This window comes from Mirounga leonina, unplaced genomic scaffold, assembly GCF_011800145.1.
Source record: "Mirounga leonina isolate KUSES-001 unplaced genomic scaffold, KU_Mleo_1.0 Mir_114, whole genome shotgun sequence".
In the NCBI taxonomy this organism is placed as follows: Eukaryota; Metazoa; Chordata; class Mammalia; order Carnivora; family Phocidae; genus Mirounga; species Mirounga leonina.
This window is the reverse complement of record NW_023270265.1, coordinates 21,910,346-21,935,378: the sequence shown is the minus strand read 5'-3', so window position 1 is coordinate 21,935,378 and position 25,033 is coordinate 21,910,346. Positions and strand designations below refer to the sequence as shown.

General features: G+C 40.9%; 1 protein-coding gene across 1 annotated transcript in view; it reads right to left on the bottom strand.

The window, feature by feature from the left end:
• LOC118024006 (cytochrome P450 2C41) overlaps window positions 1-15,048 on the bottom strand; it is a 30,115-nt gene extending 15,067 nt beyond the window's left edge. The window contains exons 1-5 of the mRNA XM_035025476.1: window positions 14,618-15,048; window positions 12,064-12,226; window positions 11,743-11,892; window positions 6,828-6,988; window positions 4,327-4,503 (exon numbers count right to left, since the gene is read on the bottom strand). Of these exons, the coding sequence (XP_034881367.1) occupies window positions 4,327-4,503; window positions 6,828-6,988; window positions 11,743-11,892; window positions 12,064-12,226; window positions 14,618-14,785 (819 nt within the window). The 5' untranslated portion in view covers window positions 14,786-15,048. The remainder of the gene's footprint in view (window positions 1-4,326; window positions 4,504-6,827; window positions 6,989-11,742; window positions 11,893-12,063; window positions 12,227-14,617) is intronic.
• Between the last annotated feature and the right edge of the window lie 9,985 nt (window positions 15,049-25,033).

The window sequence follows — 25,033 nt, the reverse complement described above, 5'->3', positions numbered from 1 at the left end:
AAAACTCCAGGGCCAGGGGAATATAGCACATAGAATTCATGGCTTTTTCCCATGATTCTTTAGTCTTTCAAAGTTAATTTTTTTAATTTTTTTTTTCTATTTTTTAAAAATTTTTCTTCTTTCCTTTTTCAACCAACATCTTATCTTACCAATTCCTTTTTAAAAATATTTTTTAATTTTCATTTTTACAGTCATATTCTATACCTTCACTGTATTTAACCTTATTTTTTGTGTATATATATAAAGTTTTTCTTTCTTTAAAATTTTGGGAGGCAGTTTCTTCTAACAGACCAAAATACACCCAAAATCTAGTGGGTGGCTCTGTTCTATTAACCAGCCTGATCATATTCTTTTTTTTTTTTCTTTTCTTTTCCCCCTGGTTTCGGGTCTCTTCTGCTTTGTTTAGTGTATATTTTTCTGGGGTCATTGTTACCCTTTTAGCATTTTGTTCTCTAATTCATCTATTCTTCTCTGGACAAAATGACAAAACAGAAAAACTCACCTCAAAAAAAAGAACAAGAGGCAGTACCAACTGCCAGGGACCTAATCAATACGGACATTAGTAAGATGTCAGAACCAGAGTTAAGAATGACGATTATAAAGATACTAGCTGGGCTTGAAAAAAGCATAGAATATACTAAAGAATCCCCTTCTGGAGAAATAGAAAGAACTAAAATCTAACCAAGTCAAAATAAAAAAGGCTATTAATGAGGTGCATTAATAAATGGAGGCTCCAGGGGTGCCTTGGTGGCTCAGATGGTTGAGCATCTGCCTTCGGCTTAGGTCATGATCTCCAGGTCCTGGGATCGAGCCCTGTGTCGGGCTCCCAGCTCAGCAGGGAGTCTGCTTCTCCCTCTCCCCCTGCCTCTCCCCTTGCTCATGCTCTCTTTCTCTGTATCTGTCTCAAATGAATAAATAAAATCTTTAAAAAAAAAAATGGAGGCTGTAACTACTAGGATGAATGAGGCAGAAGAGAGAATTAGTGATATAGAAGACCAAATGATGGAGAATAAAGAAACTGAGAAAAAGAGAGATAAACAACTACTGGATCATGAGGGGAGAATTCGAGAGATAAGTGATACCATAATAGAAAGAATATTAGAATAATTGGGATCCCAGAAGAAGAAAGAGAAAGAGGAGCAGAAAGTATATTGGAGCAAATTATAGTGAAGAACTTCCCTAATTTGGGGAAGGAAATAGGCATTCAAGTCCAGGAGGCACAGAGAACCCCCCTCAAAATCAATAAAAATAGGTCAACACCCCAACATCTAACAGTAAAACTTACAAGTCTCAGAGACAAATAGAAAATCCTGAAAGCAGCTCGGGACAAGAGGTCTATAACCTACAATGGTAGAAACATTAAATTGGCAGCAGACCTCTCTACAGAGACCTGGCAGGCCAGAAAGGACGGGCAAGATCTATTCAGGGTGCTAAATGAGAAAAATATGCAGCCAAAAACACTTTATCGAGACAAGATGTCATTTATGATAAAAAGCTTCCAGGAGAAATAGAAACTAAAAGAATTTGTGATCACCAAACCAGCCCTACAAGAAATATTAAACGGGGTCCTCTAAGCAAAGAGAGAGCCCAAAAGTAACATAGACCAGAAAGGAACAGAGACAGTATACAGAAACAGTCACTTTACAGGCAATACAATGGCACTAAATTCATATCTTTCAATAGTCACTCTGAATGTAAATGGGCTAAATGACCCAATCAAAAGACACAGGGTATCAGATTGGATAAAAAAGCAAGACCCATTGATATGCTGTCTGCAAGAGACTCATTTTAGACCCAAAGACACCTTCAGATTGAAAGTGAGGGGGTGGAAAACCATTTACCATGCTAATGGACATCAAAAGAAAGCTGGGGTGGCAATCCTTATATCAGACAAATTAGATTTTAAACCAAAGACTATAATAAGACATGAGGAAGGACACTATATCATACTTAAAGGGTCTATCCAACAAGAAGATCTAACAATTTAAAATATCTATGCCCCTAACATGGGAGCAGCTAATTATATAAGCCAATTAATGACAAAATCAAAGAAACACATCAACAATAATACAATAATAGTAGGGGACTTTAACATCCTCCCCACTGAAATGGACAGATCATCTAAGCAAAAGATGCCCCTAACATGGGAGCAGCCAATTATATAAGCCAATTAATGACAAAATCATAGAACACATCAACAATAATACAATAATAGTAGGAGACTTTAATAACCTCCTCACTGAAATGTAGATCATCTAAGCAAAAGATCGACAAGGAAATAAAGGCTTTAAATGACACATAGGACCAGATGGACTTCACAGATATATTCAGAACATTCCATCCTGACACAACAGAATACACATTCTTCTCTAGTGTACATGGAACATTCTCCAGGATAGATCACATCCCGGGTCACAAAATCAGGTCTCAACTGATACCAAAAGATTGGGATCATTCTCTGCATATTTTCAGACCACAATGCTTTGAAACTAGAACTCAATCACAAGAGTAAAGCTGGAAAGAACTCAAATACATGGAGGCTAAAGAGCATCCTACTAAAGAATGAATGGGTCAACCAAGAAATTAAAGAAGAATTAAGTAAACTCTACACCCAATGTGGGGCTCAAACTCATGGCCCTGAGATCAATAGTTGCATGCTCGGGATGCCTGGGTGGCTCAGTTGGTTAAGCATCTGCCTTCAGCTCAGGTCATGACCCCAGGGTCCTGGGATCGAGTGCCACACCAGGCTCCTTGCTCAGTGGGGAGCGTGCTTCTCCCTCTGCCTGCAGCTCCCCCTGCTTGTGCTCTCTTTCACTCTCTCTCTCTGACAAATAAATAAATAAAATCCTAAGGAAAAAAAATGAGTTGCATGCTCTAGGTGTCCATACTTTTAATCAGATTCTCAAATCAGCTGATCACCAGAAAGATAAAAATCATTGCCCTAATAGCAGAGAAAGCAGAGCATGGAAGTATTTGTTTCTTCCCTCTTCCAGTTTCTTCAAACCATTGCACCACCTTCCTCACTTCATTCCACCTAGAATACATGATTTGAGCAGTCCAGCTGAAATCCAGGGACAATTCTTTGACAGTCACCTTCATCAGCACCTTTGACTCCTTGCCATGTTAGCCTACTCATCGGTTTCTCATTTCTGCCCAGAGCTACAAAGTGATTGGATAAAGTAATGATGGCCTCAGATGAAGGAATTTCCTTCTCTAGAATTAGTCTTTACAATGCATTCTGGATTCTGCCTCTCCTCAGTTCAAGGAGGATGTTGCTTCTATACAAGTGTCCTTATGGCATTACATTACTTTTGTCACACGATTTCCAGCTTGACCCCATCACTCATCAAATTCACTATTCAGATTTACTATCTGAATCTTTCACTCCTTGGTTAAATTTCTCAAATAGGATATCTGTTCTTATTACTAAAATCTCCCATACAGTCCCTACTTATCCTCTCCTCCAACTAAAACCAGTCTCTATAGATCTCTGAGATGTGATAAGATGGACAATTTGATTTTATTTCAGGATCCTCTGTATTTCCATGGTCCAGACTTCCATCAAGCCAAAGTCAAGAAATGAAAAATCTCACAGATAAGAAAAATCTTATCATACAGATCATTCTACAGGACTCCCAGGATAATTTTCCCCAATAATTATTTGCATCCCACTCTTGTTCTGGCTCATACATCTACCTGATCAAATCAAAACTCTTCATGCCAACATTCAGGCTTACAGTTATTTGGCAGACACCAACATCCAACTCTGTATCTGTCCAAATTCATTTTTGGTTACATTCAGTGAAGATTTCCCTTTTCCACCCATCTAATCTCTTTGCTGACACGCACTTCTGAACTTCTCATCATACCATTCTACCAATCTGAAATTCCCTCCCCTATTCCTTATTGCAAACATTTGAAGATCTACATCAGCCCTCAGGACAAGCAGGAAGCCCAGCTAGATTAAACCTTTCCTCCTTACTCTCCCACACGCTGTGACCTGATCACATATACCTTCATTGTATGGCTCAATATTTTGTAATTTCTAACTTGTCTGTGTTTTTATTTCCCCTAAAGTGTATATTCTCTTTCTCTTCAGGTAGAAACTTAACAAATAGGTTCCACGTATTCTAGTTATTTAACAATTCAATCCTAGATTGAATGATGCTCCATGATGCTTAATCCAAATCCATGCATACCTAAGTACCTAAGTGTCAGTCAAGCATTTCTTGCCTGACAATTTAAACATCCTCATAAGTACAGATCTAATCAGTAAACAAGAAAAATGCAGGCAAACAAATAACGGATCTATAATTAATATTTTACCTGTTCCATTTTCATCAGGAAATAATCAATGAAGTCCCGAGGATTGTTAATGTCCAAGGATTCTTGGTGTTCTTTTATTTTCTCCAAAATGTAATTTTTTACAAAAACAGAATTTTTATACATTGTATTATGACTTCCTGGGAGATAATCAAGGAGAGCGGGGAAGCTATTGTAGACCTTCAAGATTTTAAAAAAATTATTAAATTTAAAAACATGTATTGAAGACATATATAAGACAATATATATGACATATATAAGACAAGCAAAACAAAACAAAACAAATCTCAAGGAGGGGGAAGAAGCTCATTTCCACAGTTACCACATTATAATATCCAAAATGTCCAGTTTTCATAAAAAAAAAAAATAAGATGAAGAAAAAATGGTCTCTGTCTTCTGGGGGAGCATTTTATATTGTGCGTATAAAGTAATTCTCTATGCTCATAGAGATATCTGAGGGAGAAAACTATGACCAAATGATGAAATATGACAATAATTTCCTATACTCACACATCAACCTTACAGTATTATTTTTTTTTAAGATTTTATTTATTTATTTGAGAGAGAGAATGAGAGACAGAGCATGAGGGGGGAGGGTCAGAGGGAGAAGCAGACTCCCCGCCGAGCAGGGAGCCCGATGCGGGACTCGATCCTGGGACTCCAGGATCATGATCTGAGCCGAAGGCAGTCGCTTAACCAACTGAGCCACCCAGGCGCCCCAACCTTACAGTATTAAAGCATCTTTACGTCAATTCTCTTTTTTCTTTTATATTAATTCTTCCCTACAACCGTGAAACATAGAACGCCATGAATTACTATGATTCACATTTTATAGATGAAGACTGAGTTTAAGGGAGTTTGGACAACCTGATATACAGCACAAAGCTACTCCATCATCAGTGCTTCCTGGCAGCATCTGTGGTCCCAAACATTTTCTCTGCTTAAAGGAGATATTCTCTTCCTTCCTAGATTAGCATATTTCTGCTAAGTAATGTGATGAAGAGGTCACTAAGTGTGAGTGGAGGACAAACCTTGTGGGCAATGGGAACATTTCAGCAAGGGCCTGGATGCCCATTGAGTGCTATGGACATGTTTCTGGGCAGTCACCAAAACTGGACTTTGGGATTTAGTGGAAAAACCACAAGCCAGGGAGTCAATAGGCTTCAATTGGACAGCTCCATACTTGGACATTTGTCTTCTTGTCTGTGAAATAAAGGTTTCGACTGTTTCTCAGATGCACACTCCATGACGCTTGCCCTGGGCAGGAGTGTGGTATTCAAAAATTCACTTCACTGAGTATGACCAGTGAAAATGTCAGACTAGACAGCTCCAAAGGCAGGACACTCCAAAAAAAGGCTGAAAATTTTGGCAAAAACCATGAGAATCAACTTGTCACAACTCTAGAAAACAAAGGCTTATAGCAATCAAGTGAATGCTGAATCAAGAAAAAGGCAACTTGAAAATGGTGGAAAAACTTTGTGGAATTTTTAATTTACCTTTTTCCCACCTCCTTCCTCAGTTTGGCAGTGGTCTTAACAAAGGTAGCTTCTTGTATGGGATTCTGGTTTCTAGTGCAAGAGACTAGAGCAGACCTTAAAAAAAATTGTGTTTTCTCTGTTGCAACTTCTCTGGGGTAATCTGAAGGACTGACACAGACTCTTGTCTTTGTTTCATCTAACCTGGAATGCAGGGTGGAAAGCAGCAGGCCTGCCTCAAAAACTCTGTAAGGCAAATGAATAACTCACAGCCTCCTGGGGCAAAGACTAGTTAAGGCATATGATAGAGCACCAGAATCCTGGGAAGAAAAGCTGGGGCGAGAGTATCTTCTGGAAATTAGGGCGTTCAAATGTACCCATGTATACTGAGGAATTTACACATTTTAAAATTTAGAAAGCAGGATATAGGCTAAAAAAAGACCTCAGAAGACCCTAGCTTTCACCTCTGGCTGATCTTGGCTCAACGTAAGCAACAAGACTGAGAAAGAACTGAAAACAGTCTGATGAAAGCACTGAAGGAGTGCCCCAGCCCAGAACCAAATTTGGAAGAGTTCGTTCATTTGTTCGTTTGTTTTTTGTTCGTTCATTCGTTCCTCCCTCCCTCCCTCCCTCCTTCTCTCTCCTCTCTCTTTCTTCCCCCACCCCCCTTCTCTCCCTTCTTTTCAGCTCCTCACATTCAAGGAAAACTCCATTAAAACACTAGCTAAACACAAGTTAAAGGACAGAGATTTCAGAGACCACACATGACAAAGAAGAAGAGACTTAGCAAACACGGTCCAGAAAAGTCACAAAATAAACAAACATCTATAGCCTATAGAAAGCAAAAAGGGAAACAAACCTATAGCAAGCAAAACAAACAAAACAAAACAAATCTCAAGGAGGGGGAAGAAGCTCATTTCCACAGTTACCACATTATAATATCCAAAATGTCCAGTTTTCATTCACTTCACAGCATGATCCATACAGAATTTTGGATTTGTCAGAAAAAAGAGAGGATCTTGAACTCACATGGATCCATGGGGAGCTCAAAATCCTGAAGTTTTCATTAAATCTCTTGAGGAAACCAATTAAAGTCTGATCTGTATAATCAAAACGATGCTGGAAAATAACGGAGCAGATCACATTGCAGGAAGCACAGCCCAGGACAAAAGTGGGATCACAGGGTAAGGCTAAAGAACAGGAAAGATTTAGAAAATACCATTAAAAAAAACATATAAAAATCTTTGTTGTTGATAATAGGTAAAGGTAATTTTAGAATCTCTAAAGCAATAGTTACCTAGGAATCCCCTTTCCAGCAAAAATTTCAGCATGCTTAAAATCAACACATCACTTTTCCCTTAAATGGGAAGTCCATTCCATCCTAGTTTTGTTTAGTAATAGTCTTCCAAATACTCTAGATCACTACTTATGTTTACTTGATTCTGACCCAAGGTGACTATTATTTTGAAGAGCAAAAGAAAAAACTTTAAAGAAGCCACTTTTAAAAACACCTAATGGGGGCGCCTGGGTGGCTCAGTTGGTTAAGCGACTGCCTTCGGCTCAGGTCATGATCCTGGAGTCCCAGGATCGAGTCCCGCATCGGGCTCTCTGCTCGGCGGGGGGTCTGCTTCTCCCTCTGACCCTCCCCCCTCTCATGTGCTCTCTCTCTCATTCTCTCTCTCAAATAAATAAATAAAATCTTTAAAAAATAAAAATAAATAAATAAATAAATAAAAACACCTAATGGGGCACCTGACTGGCTCAGTAGGAGGAGCGAGCACGTGACTCTTGATCTTGGAGTCATGTATTCAAGCCCCACCGTGGGTATGGAGATTACTTAAAACGAATAATTAAAATAAATAAATAAAAGCACCTAATAATTCAAGTTATCAATGCAGAATCACACCTGTCTGGTAAGCTTGTACACTCCTGTAGGAAGGAAGAAACAGCTAGGGACCTGGAAACCTTTTTTAGACAATGAATACTTGAAGTGAACTATGTGTAAAATCAGCAGAGGAAAAGATTAAAGGATGGAAGATGATGGGAAAATTCAGGTATTTTGATGGAACAAACATAAAAAAGCAAAAGCTATCCATGTTGTATGAGAAGAAAAACTAATATAAATGAATTAAAATTATAGTACAGATTTGTTTGACTAAGATAGAAGTAAAATAAGAAATCTTCATTTCAAACTTAAATCCAGCTAAGGCAAAGAAAAAGGTTAAATTGTTAAATACAGTTCTAGGGTGCCTGGCTGGCTCAGTAGGTAGAGCATGTAACTCTTATCTCAGGGTCATAAGATCAAGCCCCACGTTTGGCATGGAACTTACTTAAAATATAAAAAAAGGAAAAGGCAATAAATGGAGTTCTTGTATTTCTTTATTGCAATATAGAAAATAATTTTCTTCTCTAGGAAATAGTGTCCATCATCACCAATCAGGCCTCACATTTACTTAGACAGCCTGCCCTCTTGTGGAATTCTGGAGTATTTCTATAGACAGCCATTCACAGAAGACCATAGTTATAAAATTTTTTAAAAGATTTTATTTATTTATTTGACAGAGGGGGAGCGAGAGCACAGCAGGGGGAGCAGCAGAGGGAGAAGCAGGCTCCCTGCTGAGCAGGGAGTCTGATGCGGGGCTCAATCCCAGGACCCTGGGATCATGACCTGAGCTGAAGGCAGACGCTTAACTGAGCCACCCAGGTGCCCCTAGTTATAAATTTTTTAACTGGACTATCATTTAGGTCAATTCTATCATTTTACAGATAAATTAAAGCAGAGGAAAAAATTTTTAGTGAGAAATATTTAAATGAAATTGCTATAAGCAAATGATCAATAAGCTTTCTCTGCAAAAGGTTCCCAAATTCACATCATTGATGTAATTAAGGGTGACCAGAATCCAAAATGAGGAGACAATGAGAGGGAATTAAAAAATGGGAAACGTGTTTGGTTAACTGCTCCTATTCCAGACTCTTTTTTTTTTTTTTTAAGATTTTTTATTTATTTGACAGAGAGAGCATGCACAAGTAGGCAGAGGGAGAGGGAGAAGCAGGCTTCCCACTGAACAGGGAGCCCGATGTGGGACTAGATCCCAAGACCCTGGGACCATGACCTGAGCTGAAGGCAGACGCTTAACTGACTGAGCCACCCAGGTGCCCACAGACTCTTTTTCAGTTGAAATACTTGAGGCCACTAAGCTTTCAGAAAAACTTATTTTAGAAGGTAGGGGATAATTTGGGAAGGCCTTGAGATTTCTGTGTGTGTGTGTGTGTGTGTGTGTGTGAGATTCACAGCTAAAACCTGGTTTTTAATCTTTCACTTCTTTTGAGAGAATTTAAAAGCAGGGTAATTCGGAATCCAGACTGAAATTCAAATTCATTGTGACATGCACTTCATAGGTCACTAGAGCTGGCAGAGGTGGTTACATAATTACCATAAAAGTTCTAACCCTGGGCCTCCTGAGTGGCGCAGTCAGTTAAGTATCTGCCTTGAGCTCAGGTCATGATCCCAGGGTCCTGGGACTGAGTCCCACGTCGGGCTCCTTGCTCATCGGGGAGTCTACTTCTCCCTCTGCCTGCCGCTCCCCCTGCTTGTGTGTGCTTGCTCTCTCTCTAACAAATAAATAAATAAAATCTTAAAAAAAAAAAAGTTCTAACCCCAAATCCAGCTGTGTTTTAAAATGCACATGGAATTCTGTTTTTATTCAGATGATGAGGCCAATAGATAGGGAAGATAGCCATTGAAAAGAGAGTTTGTTACTCACAGTTCCCAAGAGGAGAAGTGCATCATACAGGGCCACATGGAGAAGGACCAAGGTAGGTCAGGAGGCAGGAGGAACAAGGGGAAAGCATGTGCCAGAGCCTTTACCAGGGTTTTCATGGGAAGGAGCAAGCAAGGCAGGGTAGGTATGCTGAGTAAATTTAGGTAGGTATGCTGGAGAGCTTGAATAGTTGCAGAGGGCTATGGGCTATAGCGGTGTTGACTGTTGTCCAGTAACTGCCCTGGGTTCATTTAGAGCAGGGAGAGTATTGGCTTGGTGTGTGAGAATTTGGTGAAGGAGGCAACTTGGGGGTATGTATGGGCCTTGGATAGGCTGATTTACAAATCAAAGACAAGCTTAAAGATGCGATGTTTGCTGTATCTAGTAAATAGTACCCCTAGGAGGGGAGGTTGCTCCCTGGTTCTGCAAGGCCCCTAAGATGTCAAAACATCACAAAATAGAGAAAACGTAAAACATGATTAATAGACCAAGAAAGGAGAGTAAAATAAGGAAAGCTGAAAGCAGAGCCAAATAATAAGGAAGGCAGGGTAAACAGTTCTTAATGATAGCTGAAATCTAGTTAAATAAATCATTTTATAACCTGGTATTTGTGTAAGTCTCAGGATTATGCTATAGCATATATTTCTTAACATATATTGAACAGTATTAGAGTAAATAGGGAGCAACATCAAAAAACTCAAACTGATCATTTTAAAATAGTTGTTTACACTGGTGCAGCCACTCTGGAAAATAGTATGGAGTTTCCTAAAAAAACAGAACTACCCTATGATTCAGCATTTGCACTACTAGGTATTCACCCAAAGAATACAAAAACACTAATTCAAAGGGATACATGCACTCTGATGTTTACAGCAGCATTATTTACAATAGCCAAATTATGGAAGCAGCCCAAGTATTCATCAACAGATGAACAGATAAAGACGTGGTGTGTATGTGTGTGTATGTATACACACAAAACGAAATATTACTCAGTCATAAAAAGAATGAAATCTTGCCATTTGCAATGACAATGGATGGAGCTAGAGAGTATTATGCTAAGCAAAATAAGTCAGTCAGAGAAAGACAAATATCATATGATTTCACTCATATGTGGAATTTAAGAAACAAAACAAATGAGCAAAGGGAAAAAACGAGAGAGAGACAGAGAGACAAGCCAAGAAACAGACTTTTTTTTTTAAAGATTTGTATTTATTTATTTGAGAGAGAGAGCACACACTCAAGTAGGGAAAGGGCAGAGGGAGAAGGAGCGGCAGAGAATCTTAAGCAGACTCTGTGCTGAGTGCAGAGCCTGATGCGGGGCTCGATCTCATAACCCTGAGATCATGACCTGAGCTGAAACCAAGAGTTGGACGGCTTAACCCACTGAGCCACCCAGGCACCCAAGAAACAGACTCTTAACTGTAGAGAGCAAACTGATAGTTGCCAGAGGTGAGGTGGGTGAGTGGATGGGTGAAGTAGGTGATAGGGATTAAGGAGTGCACTTGTGATGAGCACCGAGTGATGTATCATTATATTGTACACTTGAAACTAATAAAAAAAAAAACTGTGTGTTAACTAACTGGAATTTAAATAAACTCTAAAAAAATAGTTGTTGAAAGGGAAATCCCAATTGATGAGGGCAGCACTAAAGATGCCTAAGCAATTATAACCACAAAAAGGTATCATTACTGGCCAGAAATGTAGACATGGGCCTTGGAAGAAACCCTCCAAAGATCAATGAAGTTGACCGAACACATACAGACCAACTAAGTAAAAAGCACATGTCACTGGTTACAGGTGCTCCATAAGGGTGTGATGAAGTCATTTCCACTGTGTCCACTTGACAAGTATCCCCTGGTGACAAGTTCTGAAATAGGTAACCCACATTTACACTACGGGAAAAATACCGTTCTCTAACTCGGAAAAAAATGGGTCCCCAAATGTACCTTCATGACATAATGATGTGGAAATAAACAAATTTGGGACAGAAAAGGATTAAATGACCTTTTATACCCACATTGTAGGCACAGTCATGAAAGGACACATAACAAGCATAGACACACAAAAGCTCCCTTGGCTCTTTCTGCTGCACACCCTCTGTCCACATGAGGGCCGAAATGTTTCCAAGGACATCAGTAGACGCGAGAATAGCCTGCCAAGGTCAGAGCTATAGAATAACCCACCATTGGTTTTTCTCAATTCTTCTACAAGGTGGCAGGCTTCCTCTTGAACTCGGCTCTCAAGGTCACTCTTCCCCATCCCCAAATTCCGCAGGGTCATGAGGGAGAAGCGCCGTAACTCCTTCCATCTCTTTCCACTGGTGAAAAGGAGTCCTACCAGAGAGGAAACAGAAACTGGGAGGGAGGTCCTAGGCAAGGAGGAGGAAGCTCATCCTTGGCAGCCTTGCAAATGGGCCGAGTTCTGCTGAGTTGCTCTTCAAATTCCAGTTCTCCATCCTTCCCAACCCCATAACCAGTGTTGAACGTGCGTACATGTACACGTACCGTGTCCTTTATTAAGTTTTTCAGCTATTGGGAAACTTCCTCTTGCAGAAAACTCTTCTCCCATATCAATCAGGGCTTCCTTCACTGCTTCATACCCATGCAGCACAACAGTGGGCTTCGTGCCAAGATACAGAGTGAATACAGGGCCATAGGCTTTTGAGAGCTAAGAAATTCAAAGGAAATGCATATATTAGCAATTTGTATTTTGTGCATGATTTTGTGTGTGTGTGCATGTTAAGCCTGATAACATCATCATACTGTCGACGTTTTTATTCTGCCCAAAATGGCTTCAAATATTTCTCGATCTTATATATAAATAAGATTGTTACAGCTGACACACACAGAGGGCCTCTGCTGTGACAGGCAATGGCCCGGGGGATGGGTACTCAGTTTATTACAACTGATGATCACACATCAACACCTTGAGCTAGGTTTATTTACCCTGTTGTACAGATAAAGAGACTGAAGTTCAAAGAATAGAACATCCAAATTTCAACCCCACTTAGCCAACCTATTTTTTTTTTAAAGATTTTATTTATTTATTTGAGAGAGAGAGAATGAGAGACAGAGAGCACGAGAGGGAAGAGGGCAGAGGGAGAAGCAGACCCCCTGCTGAGCAGGGAGCCCGATGCGGGACTGGATCCAGGGACTCCAGGATCATCACCTGAGCCGAAGGCAGTCGCTTAACCGACTGAGCCACCCAGGCGCCCCGAGAGCCGGGCAGTTCTTAATCAAGTGCAGCCATGCCTCTTCTCTCTGCCCTCCTGCTCCCTTCTGGCCCTGCTCTCCTCTCTCTCGCTCAGGGATATGTGCTCTCCCCTCAGACCCTCCTCTGTCTTTTTTTTTTTTTTTTTTTAAGATTTTATTTATTTATTTGAGAGAGAGAATGAGAGACAGCACGAGAGTGAAGAGGGTCAGAGGGAGAAGCAGACCCCCCGCTGAGCAGGGAGCCCGATGCGGGACTCGATCCTGGAACTCCAGGATCATGACCTGAGCCGAAGGCAGTCGCTTAACCAACTGAGCCACCCAGGTGCCCTAGCCAACCTATTTTTTCTGAGTCTCCAGTGCCTACCTTGGGACCAGGACCCAGCTGTTTCAGGATCACCTGTAAAGCTCAACCCCTGGAGATTTTTTTTTTTTTTTTTAAGGATTTTATTTTTAAGTATTCTCTACACCCAGTGTGGGGCTTGAACTCACAACCCCAAGATCAAGAGTCGCAAGCTCTACTGACTGAGCCAGCCAGGTACTCCCATCCCCTGGAGATTCTGACTCAGTAGCCTTATGATGGATACTAGAAATCTATATTTTAAAAAAACCCACCCCAGATGGTGCTAATGCCCCCTCCATTTTGAGATCTGCTGGTATTACTAACACCAAAGGCAGTGCCAGGACATGCAGCATCTCATGGAAGAACAATTTCTTCTATCCTGCAGCATTCACAGGGTATAGACAGCAGCTTTGTGTGGAATCCGAGGATTCTGTTACCATCCATCTGGTCCTGATGATTTCTTATTTCTTGCATTCATTCAAGTTAGTTCTGAACCCAGTTATTTCCTTGACATCAGGCACAATTTGCTTCTTCAGAGTTCAATTTTCATGGCTATTCTGAACAACACACACAGACTACATAATAGATGACTCCTCGAATGAAATCTCTAATCACAAAACACCTCCCTTACCATTTACCTTCAGCCAGAAATCATAGCAAATGGCTGTGAAACAAAGAAAGGCAGCAGAATTCCTGGCTTTTGCCACTTCATTATTATTTGTTTTAAGATTTAAAGATTTTATTTGAGAGAGAGTGAGCACATGAATGGGGAGTGAGTGTGGGGAAGGGGAATGGAGAGATTCTCAAGCTGACTCCATGCTGAGCATGGAGCCCAATGAGGGGCTCGATCCCATGACCCTGAAATCATGACCTGAGCCAAAACCAAGAATCAGACACTCAACCAACTGAGCCACCCAGGCACCCTGGACTTTATTATTTTAATGCTACCACAGAACAGCCTAAATGTTTCTTTATTCATAGAAAACGTTATTTTATTCCACTATTCTTTTTTTTTTTTTTTAAAGTAATCTCTATGCCCAACGTGCGGCTCAAACTCATGACCCTGAGATCAAGAGTCGCATGCTATATTGACTGAGCCAGCCAGGTGCCCCTTGTTCTAGTATTCTTGACAATAATTCACAAGTCGTATTTGCTTTCCAGACATACCTTGATGTTTTTAATAGATTATAATTAATTTTAATAAATATATTTTATTTAAAAGTAGAGGTTGGGGCGCCTGGGTGGCTCAGTCATTAAGCGTCTGCCTTCGGCTCAGGTCATGGTCCCAGGGTCCTGGGATCGAGCCCCGCATCAGGCTCCCTGCTCAGAGGAGAGCCTGCTTCTCCCTCTCCCACTCCCCCCTGCTTGTGCTCCCTCTCTTGCTGGGTGTCTCTCTGTCAAAATAAAATAAAAAATAAAAATCTTAAAAAATAAATAAATAAATAAAAGTAGAGGTTAACCTACATACCCTTTGCAAACTGCTAGAGAATCATAAAGCATACTTACATTGCTTAAGGATTTGCTGATGTCCTTCACATCTACCTGGAGGATATTTCCAATGAAAGGGAGAGGAGTGGGGCCAGGTGGGAGCTTCCCCTTTCCAGAGCTCTGTTTCCAAAGTGAAAGGAGAAGCCAAAAGGAGAGACAGAGCACTAGAACCACAACTGGATCCATGGAGGAATTCTCTTCTTGGACAACTGTGAGCTTGAAATCTAAAGCTTTTATAACACTCCCTGCTAATTCAACATGTCCCTCTGACTCATAAAGTAATCAATCGGCTGGATTTACTTTAATCGCTCTTTTGAAAGGACTTTGGCCCACTGATAATGATAAAAATATGGTGTTCTTTACTCTTCTTTTGCTTCTGTCTAACACTATGCCCCGAGATTCTGGTCTAACGGGTCTGGGGTGGAGCCCAGGCACTGGTAATGTTTTTGTTTTTTGTTTTTTTAAACACTCTAGGTGGTACCAATTGAGAACCAGTGAAGTAAATTACTTAATCACAAAAACTGCAAAACATTCTGGATTCTCAGAGTAATGACCAGTTGAGAATTTATGATTTGGGAGGAAATCCTTGTACACAAAAACGTTTATCCTTTAATGCTTTTTTTTTTTTTCTTAAAGATTTTATTTATTTATTTGAGACAGAGAGAATGAGAGACAGAGAGCATGAGAGGGAGGAGGGTCAGGGGGAGAAGCAGACTCCCCGCCGAGCAGGGAGCCCGATGCGGGACTCGATCCAGGGACTCCAGGATCATGACCTGAGCCGAAGGCAGTCGCTTAACCAACTGAGCCACCCAGGCACCCGCTTTTTTTTTTTTTTTAAGATTTTTTTTTTTTTTTAAATTTATTTGACAGAGAGAACACAAGCAGGGAGAGAGCGGGAGAGGTAGGCTCCCTGCTGAGCAAGGAGCCCGATGTGGGACTCGATCCCAGGACCCTGGGATCATGACCCGGGCCGAAGGCAGCCGCTTAACTGACTGAGCCACCCAGGCGTCCCTATCCTTTAATGCTTTATCAAACACCAGTATATTTTGTCCTAGAAAATGAAAGCCTTTTGAAATATTTTAGTGTAATGTACTAACATCAAATATAAACTAGGTAACATAACCCTTGAACATCCAAATATGTATCAAGTAATTAGCTAAGAAAATTTACATATATTTACCATCAAGCCCTTGTGCCCACACCCCCCAACACAAGGAAAATGAAATTGATTTTACAAGTGGAGAAAGGGAAATTTGGAGGCAACAGGAGGTCCATCCAGCGTTGCACAGCTTTTAAGCGACAAAAATGGGATTTGAACCTAGATCTTTTGAGGCCCATAATGATGCACTATGGCTTACACCACAATTATAGGAAAACAAAATCGAACCCCCAAACATTAGTTCCTCAGTATGTATACCTCACTGACTGTTCACAAAATAACAGGCTTCACTAAGTAGAAGTCTTTATTTGATTCCAAGGATAAAAGAGCCATGGGTTCTCAAAAGAAAAAAATAAAAGATAGGGATTCTTTCCTCTCCATCACTGCAGAGGTGAAACTTGCTCAATAGAGAAAAGAGCCAATCTCAGAATTGAGGGGGCAAGACTTGAGAAAATATGGTTTCCCCCACCTCGCAATGACCTCCAGACATAACTTCTTCTGTTGGTTTTTTTTTTGGCCTGCCACTGTCAAAAATAATGGAATGAAGTATGCACAGCAAAGAAGGCAAGATTTTAAAACAAAAGGTGTAGATTCAGTGGAGAATGGGATGCAGGGAATTCATTAAATAGACCCACAGGACTGGGACACCTGGTTGGCTCAGTGGGAGGAGCATGTGACTCTTGATCTCAGGGTTGTGAGTTTGAACCCCACATAGGGTGTAGAAATTACTTAAAAATAAAATCTTAAAAAAAAAAAAAGACCTAACGAACCACCACCACATGCTGACATGAACAGATGACATTCAGTGTTCATGAGGATCTAGGTATCACTGGAATGATAAATATACTTTATCAGATCACTAATGGTAATGCTTGTACAAAGGGATGTTCTCTAAATTGATCAGTACAGTTATGTCTCAGCTCTTTTACTAAAGAAAATTAAGTTTTATCAAGACCTCAGTTAGTGTTTTATTCCTCATGATTACAGGGATATTGACAATTTATGGAATTTTCACACCTATCATCTTTCTTTTGATACACGAAGTTACCTTACCTAAGATAAAATTATTCCCATTTTAAGGATGAGGCAGCTGGGTCTCGGGGCTGTAGCACCTTTTTCCAAGGACACACAGACTGCAGGTGGTAGAGCTCAGAAGCCACATGCCCTGAGTGGTGCATGCTTCCCTACAAGAAAAACATTCAGTTCAAGTAAGTTTCTTCACATTTATTGAATGCTTACTGAGTATGATTCAGCATTCTATGACTTACCTTCATCAGTGACTTTCAAAATGGCAGCACAGGGTAGTTATAAGCATGGGGTCAGAAAAGATCTGTAACCTTTAGAACTTGAGTCCAGGTCTTGGTGAAACTTCGTAATTTACCAAGGACAAAGAGAAGCATTAATTTGCTGCCTGGCTCATAGCTCTAGTTCTAAAAGAGCCACACTACCTAATGAACTCCGTGATTGTTTTGTTTGTTTTTAAGTAGGTTCCATGTGAGCCCAACATGGGGCTAGAACCGATGACCCTGAGATCAAGAGTTGCACGCTCTACTGACTGAGCCAGCCAGGCACCCCTCCATGGCTCTCTTTATAGCAATCATTTTTATTACTTGGGAGACAGGTGTCCCTGCTCTGTTCCTCCCTCTTTCTGAGGCTCCTGCCTGGCCCTTTCTCCTTAGAAAATGGAAGAGTGACAAATGATTCAAGATAGAAGTCATCAGAAATCCCTAGTGGAATCCCTAAATTAATTTTTGGAGTGAGGAATTGGTGACTTGGTGAGGTGAAGTGCCATCAACTCATCAAGTACAAGACCTTGTCTTAGAATCCAGCTTTCCCATTCCCAGTTCGGTAACCTTGCACAGTGAAGGGATTTCCCATCGCTGCCCAAATGGGTGGTCAGCAGGGTATCAGCATGTGGCCTTCCACAGTGAGAGTACTACAGACCTCGGTTAAAGAAACCTTTCATTGAAGCATAATATACCTAAAGTCCTAAAAGTTCTGCTCAGTGAGTTATCATCTGAACATATACTGTGAAACCAACACACAGGCCAAGAAAAATTTTGCCAGGACTGCAGAAACCCCATTATGCCTCCTACTGAGAATCTTCCTCCTCACTAAATGTATCCAGTATCACATCAAATGTTAGTGTTGCCTGTTTGTGAACTTTATATAAACTAAATTATACATTTAGTATTTTCACTTCATATTGTTGCAAATAGCACGTTTTCTTATAGTGTCTTATTTTATAACTATTCCACTATTTTTTTCCATCATATTGTGATGGACATGTGGGTTGATTCTAGTTTGAGACTACTATGAATAGTATTATTAATTTCCTATAGATGGCTTTTTTGTATCCCAATGTATTGGTTTTCTGTTCAGTATATATAATTGCTGGAGATGCAGGTGTTTTCTTATAGTAAATACTGCCAAATAATTATCCAAATGTTTGAAAAGTTTTACTATGAGTTGCCAGTTACTCTACATTCTTGCCAACACTAAGTATATTCAGTTTTTCATTTTAACCATTCTGACAGATATGTAATAGCTCACTGTAGTTTTGTTTTTTTCTTTTAAAGATTTTATTCATTTATTCGACAGAGAGAGACACAGTGAGAGAGGGGACATAAACAGGGGGAGTGGGAGAGGGAGAAGCAGGCATCCCTCTGAGCTGGGAGCCCGATGTGGGACTCAATCCCAGGACCCCGGGACCATGACCTGGGCCGAAGGCAGACGCTCAACGACTGAGCCACACAGGCGCCCAGCTCACTGTAGTTTTAATTCACGTTTCCATTACACTTCATGATGCTGAGCGCTTTTTCAGATGTCCATTGACAATATCAATTCTTCTTTGTGAAGGGTTTGTAGTTTAGATATGAGCCCATTGCTGGCTTCATAGATATATATTCATGTATTTTACTTTTAATAATCCTAAGTGTACATAAAAGTCCAAAGTCTGTACAAAGAATTTCCTTATTTTGAACATTTGAGAGTAAATCGCTGACCTTAAGTTCCAAAACCAAAATATTTTGGTATTTCCTAAAAACAATGCAATTCTCCCCTATAACCATAATATAATTTTCAAAAGCAGGAAACTAAAATTAATGCATTAGGACCACACAATCCTCATTCTATTAATGTTTCACCAAAAGTCCCCATGACATCCTTTATATTCAGTTCAGAACCTATTATCACATGTTGCAAGAAGTTGTCATGTCTCCTTAATCTATTTCAGTCTGGAATAGTTCCTCAGCCTTCCCTTGACTTCCATGACCCTTGAAGATATATGCTGGGTATTTGTAAAATCTCAATTTGGGTCTGGTATTTCCTCATGATTAGATTCAGGTTATGTATATCTTCCCCCACCCCTCAAAGATTTCAAGTAATCTCTACCCCCAACTTGAGGCTACAACCCTGAGATCGAGTCCCACGCTCCACCAACTGAGCCAGCCAGGCGCCCCGAGGTTATGCATCTTTGACAGGAATATCACAGAATGCTTTTTCTTCTCATTGAATCCTAGTAGATGACAACTTCAATCTGCCCATTATGGGTGTTCACTTTGATTACTTAAGAGTGCCTGGCAGTCTCTTCCACCATAAAATTATATATATATATATATATATATATTTTTTTTTTTTAAAGATTTTATTTATTTGAGAGAGAATGAGAGAGCACATGAGAGGGGGGAGGGTCAGAGGGAGAAGCAGACTCCCCGCCGAGCAGGGAGCCCGATGTGGGACTCGATCCAGGGACTCCAGGATCATGACCTGAGCCGAAGGCAGCCGCCCAACCAACTGAGCCACCCAGGCGCCCCTATATATATTTGTTTTTATTTTTAAAAAAGATTTTATGTATTTGAGAGTGCCCAAGCAGGGGAGAAGGGACAGAGGGAGAGGGAGAAGCAGACTCCCTGCTGAGCAGGAAGCCCCATGTAGGGCTCGATCCCAGGACCTCAAGATCATGACCTGAGCTGAAGGCAGATGCTTAATTGACTGAGCCACCCAGGTGCCCCTTAACAGCATTTGTAATTAAATATTTTGAGGGTAGACTCTTTGAAACTAAATAACTATTCAAGTTTTCAATGGTATTTATTTATTATGGAATCAGGCATTCAATTACTTTCACAGGTTACAATCCATTATATTATTGTTTTTCAAATTGTCTAATGATGGGATTCTTTGCTCTTTTTACATAATTCCATCAACCTTTGAGCAATTTCTTAATTTTCTAACTGTAGTAATATATTCCAGTCTCATCTCCTACTTCTCCTGCTCTACTCTCCAATCTGCCATTTCTCCAGAGTCCTGGTTCTTAATAAAAAATGTGGTTTAGGGGTATCTGGGTGGCTCAGTTGGTTAAGTGTCTGCCTTCAGCTCAGGTCACGATCCTGGGGTCCTGTGATCCATTCCCACGTGGGGTTCCCTGCTCAGAGGAGAGTCTGTTTCTCCCTTTTATCCTTCCCCTGGCTTGTGTTCTCTCTCATAAATAAAATCTTTTTTTAAAATGTGCTTTAGAGGGGCTCCTGGGTGGTTCCTTGGTTGAGTGTCCAACTCTTGGTTTCTGCTCAGGTCATGGTCTCAGCACCATGAGATCAAGCCCCACATGGCATTGGGCTCCTTGTTCAAGCTGGGAGCCTGCTTCTCTCTCTCCTGCTCCCCCTGCTTGTGCTGTCAAATAATTAAAAATTTAAAAATCCTAAAAGAAATTAGAACTCTCATACTCTGCTGGGGAGAATGTAAGTTACACCCACTTTGGAAAAGACAGGCAAACAGAACATTGATGTGACCTCTGCGGACCAAGGGTTGAAGTGACAGGAGCACCAGCCTCCCAGGCTAGTGTTATCAGATCTGACCCATCCAAGCGCCCCAGCAGGGCAAGTTCACAGGTTCAGAGAACACCAAGTCCCTCCTCTGGCCAAAACTAGAGCGTCCTTCTCAGAAAATGAGTTTGTTTGGTCCACATGACCCCTGAACCTCCCAGGAATGTGTCCTTTTCCACCAGGATTTTAAACTACGCAGGGGAACTTTCTGCAGAGCTCAAAGAATTCACTGGGCATCCAGAGAAGAAAAATAACCCTAGGAGGAGTTCTTACATTTTTCTATCAAAAATTCAGATTTTCAGGGCGCCTGGGTGGCTCAGTTGGTTAAGCGACTACCTTCAGCTCAGGTCATGATCCTGGAGTCCCTGGATCGAGTCCCGCATCGGGCTCCCTGCTCAGCAGGGAGTCTGCTTCTCCCTCTGACCCTCCTCCCTCTCATGCTCTCTGTCTCTCATTCTTTCTCTCGCAAATAAATAAAATCTTAAAAAAAAAAAAAATTCAGATTTTCAGAGCCCTAAGATATTTTATGCCAAAATTTAACTGTTTTCCTTTTCGATTTCTAACTTTTGAAGTTATATTATTGTTCATTTTCACACGCTTGTCATAAATGCTCTTAAGTATTAGATGGCACATTATTTCTGCAGTGAATTTTAGCTCTATTCTACCCAGTGAGTACATCCATTGTTTGTATTTTAAAATTATTGTGCAATACTGTCTTGGGTGCCTTCTTTGATCCAAAGATTTAGGAGTTACAAAATTTCCAAGCAATTGTTCTATAATTTAGTTCACACTTTGTAATTATCCTGAAATGGGACTACAGGAAATGATTTATATTACAGTAACTTTTTTAAAGGTTGAGAATCGTTTGTAGTCCAAAATGGTTAATTTTAATTGTTATAAGGTCACCTGCTAATAACATCTGTGCGACATTTAAAATTACATCACTCCTCTATTCTTTTTTAAGGAGGCTCCATGCCCAGCGTGGGGCTTGAACTCAGGACCCTGAGATGACCGGAACTGAGAGCAAGAGAACCATGCTTAACTGAGCCACCCAGGTGCCCTCCTCTATTCTTCATCTATAGGAGTTTTAACCGCCTACTGAATCAGCTGAATGTTATGTGTGAATCTCCAGGGATGGCCAATGATGGATATAAATTTTAGGTTGGGGGCGCCTGGGTGGCTCAGTGGGTTAAGTGGCTGCCTTCGGCTCAGGTCGTGATCCCAGAGTCCTAGGATCGAGCCCTGCATCGGGCTCCCAGCTCAGCGGGGAGCCTGCTTCTCCCTCTCCCTCTGCCTGCCTCTCTGCCTACTTGTGCTATCTCTTGGTCAAAAAAATAAATAAAAATCTTAAAAAAACAACTTTAAATTTTAGGTTGGAATTTTTTTCCTTCAACGCATTGACAATTTTATGGTCTTCCTTTTGTTAAAATAAGATATATGCAGTCTACCTGATCTCTGTCCCTTAGTGACTATGCTACTTTTACATTTCATTAAAGAACTTATTAAAGCTAAAAAAGGAATGAAACCTGAATCTGACCACCTTAGTTGGGTAGGTGGTGGCAGAGTACTGAGCATGAAGAGAGGCAGGCATACTTTATAAATGTTCTTAAATACTCTAGTGAAGTGGAGCAGCTCACGTAATCCCCCACCCCCCCACAGACCCCTAAGAGACCTCTCTTCAAATGGTGATATTTAACCAAGCCAGTGATGGATATGAAGTAACAAGACTCAGGAATAAACAAACAGAAGACTCAGAAGTGTGACTTGGGGGGTCAATCTGTTGATTGATCTGGGTAGGGCACAGATTTGTGAAAGGGAGATTAGGAAAAATTATGGACAATTTACGCTTTAGGACTGTGTTTCTCATAACAGACTCGCAGACATAGCTCAGGAATTCGAGTTTTTAAAAAAAAATATTTTAAAGATTTTATTCATTTATTTTAGAGAGAAAGAACATGAGTGGGGGTGCAGAGGGAGAGGGAAAAGCAGACTCCTTGCTGAGCAGGGAGCCAACATGGGGCTCGATCCCAGGACCCCAGCGTCATGACCTGACCTGAAACCAAGAGTTGGACGCTTAACCGACTGAGCCACCCAGGTGCTCCAAACTTCACTAGATTTTGGTTAAGTTACATCTTCTCTGAATGTAATGGTAATGGTAGTAAATCAAGTCATGACAATAAGTGATTCCAAAAAACTAAAGAGCAAAAGAGATTTAATAAATTTGTATCCTTAACTATGATTCCTTGGCTTAATTTGGTAACCATAATTGATGGTGAAGTAAAAAATATAGTATGTAATTTGTGGAGATGTACTAGCTAATACAGCAAATAGGATCATAAAAACTTAACTACCATTAATTTAAAAAGAAGCTCAAATTGAAACAGTCTTCTCGTAAAGTATTACTTCAAACCACTAAGACTAAAAAATCATATATAACTGCTAAGACATTAGTGAAAGATGCCATCAAACACATTTGCTTAGAAATGTTCAAGTTCCAGGGAGCCTGGCTGGCACAGTCCATTAAGCATCTGACTCTTGGCTTCTGCTTGGGTCACAATCTCAGGATTATGAGACTGAGCCCCACCTCCGGGGCTGTGATCAGCAAGGAGTCTGCTTGGGATTCTCTCTCCCTTCCCCTCTGCCCCTCCCCACTGGTCTCTTTCTCTCCAAGAGAATGAGAGAGAGAGAGACAGCACATGAGAGGGGGGAGGGTCAGAGGGAGAAGCAGACTCCCTGCCGAGCAGGGAGCCCGATGCGGCACTCGATCCTGGGACTCCAGGATCATGACCTGAGCTGAAGGGAGTCACAACCAGCTGAGCCACCCAGGCACCCCATAAATACATCAATCTTTAAGAAATGTTCGTGTACCACTTTCACTACACCTCTCAACACATTAGGAACTGTCTAGTGATATGGAAGACTCAATGAACAAAAAAAGCTAATAAAGTCTTTTTCATGACAAATTTGTCCAACTGAAGGAATTCAAGTACTGTGTTGAGCATACTCTTTTACATAAAAACAGAAGCAGGGAGTATTCGCTTCAGTATCACAGAATTAGAATATTTGTTCCCTTCTGCCCCTTACTAAAATCTAGAACTAAAAGAACATAAAAGGATGAGAGAGGTATTAAACTCCCAGAAGAGAAGAGATGGCACCACAAGTTTTGGAAGCTGAAAATTAAATTCATGGGTTCTAACAGTCTCAACGGGCTGGAGCACGAGTTCTTAAGCTCACATTTGGGAAGTTTGAGTGACTCATCAGGCAACCAAGTAAGAATGTCAAGTAGCCGGATGTGAGTTCAGGAGAAAGATTCTGGCTAGAGATATAACTTTGAGTCATCTATATAAGGCAAGGAGGTAAGACCATCAAGGGAGCCCCAAGCCTTGCTTGGGACATTCTAATGGGTCAAAGACATAAGAAATAGCTAAGAGGACTAAGAACCAGAGAAGTAGGAAGGAAAACCAGGCGATGTGTTTGCTAGAAACTAGCAAACTAAAGAAATTGCTTAGTGGAGGGGCACCTGGGTGGCTCAGTCATTAAGTGTCTGCCTTCGGCTCAGGTCATGATCCCAGAGTCCTGGGATCGAGCCCCACATCAGGTTCCTTGCTCGGCAGGGAAGCCTGCTTCTCCCTCTCCGACTCTCTCTGCTTGTGTTCCCTCTCTCGCTGTCTCTGTCAAAAAATAAATAAAAATCTTGAAAAAAAAAATGTTCCAATGGAAAGAGAGGGATGACTGGAACAGGTTCAGAAAACAATGGAAGAGAACAACAAAAAAAGTGAATACAGACAACTTTCCAAGGAGTTTTCCACAAGAGAAAGAAATGGGGTACTTCTGTTGGCTCTAGCTGGCTCTAACTAGGACAATATATCCATAGTAACAGGAAAGGAGGCTACATGGGCACAAATGCTGGGAGGTTTATAGATGCCATCCTGGCAACTTTTTCAAGTTCTTTTCTAATTCTATTTTCTCAGTGCCAACAGGGAGCAAGGTGAGAGGGAGGAGTTACTACAGATGTAAAACCATGATATAGTCACTGGAGAACATAATAGAACAGACTAGGGAAACTCAGTAGGACTACTAAGCAACCAAGTTACAGGGATGTTTGGTCAGCACGACTGGCTGGTGAATATTTCCACTTAAGAAAAAACACACCTCTCTGTATTTTCATCAGACTGAATATTCTCTCAAAATGGTTTTCCTTCTGAATCCTAGCTCAATTACCCTATGGCAGAGATAATCTGATCTGCATTGAATATAACATTTTCCCAAGAGACAAACAACCTACAGAAATGGTTCAGGGAGCATTCAGGAACTCTCTTCCCAGGGGCGCCTGGGTGGCTCAGTCGGTTGAGTGACTGCCTTCGGCTCAGGTCATGATCCTGGAGTCCCGGGACTGAGTCGAGCTCCCTGCTCAGCAGGGAGTCTGCTTCTCCGAGCTCTGACCCTCCCCCGTCT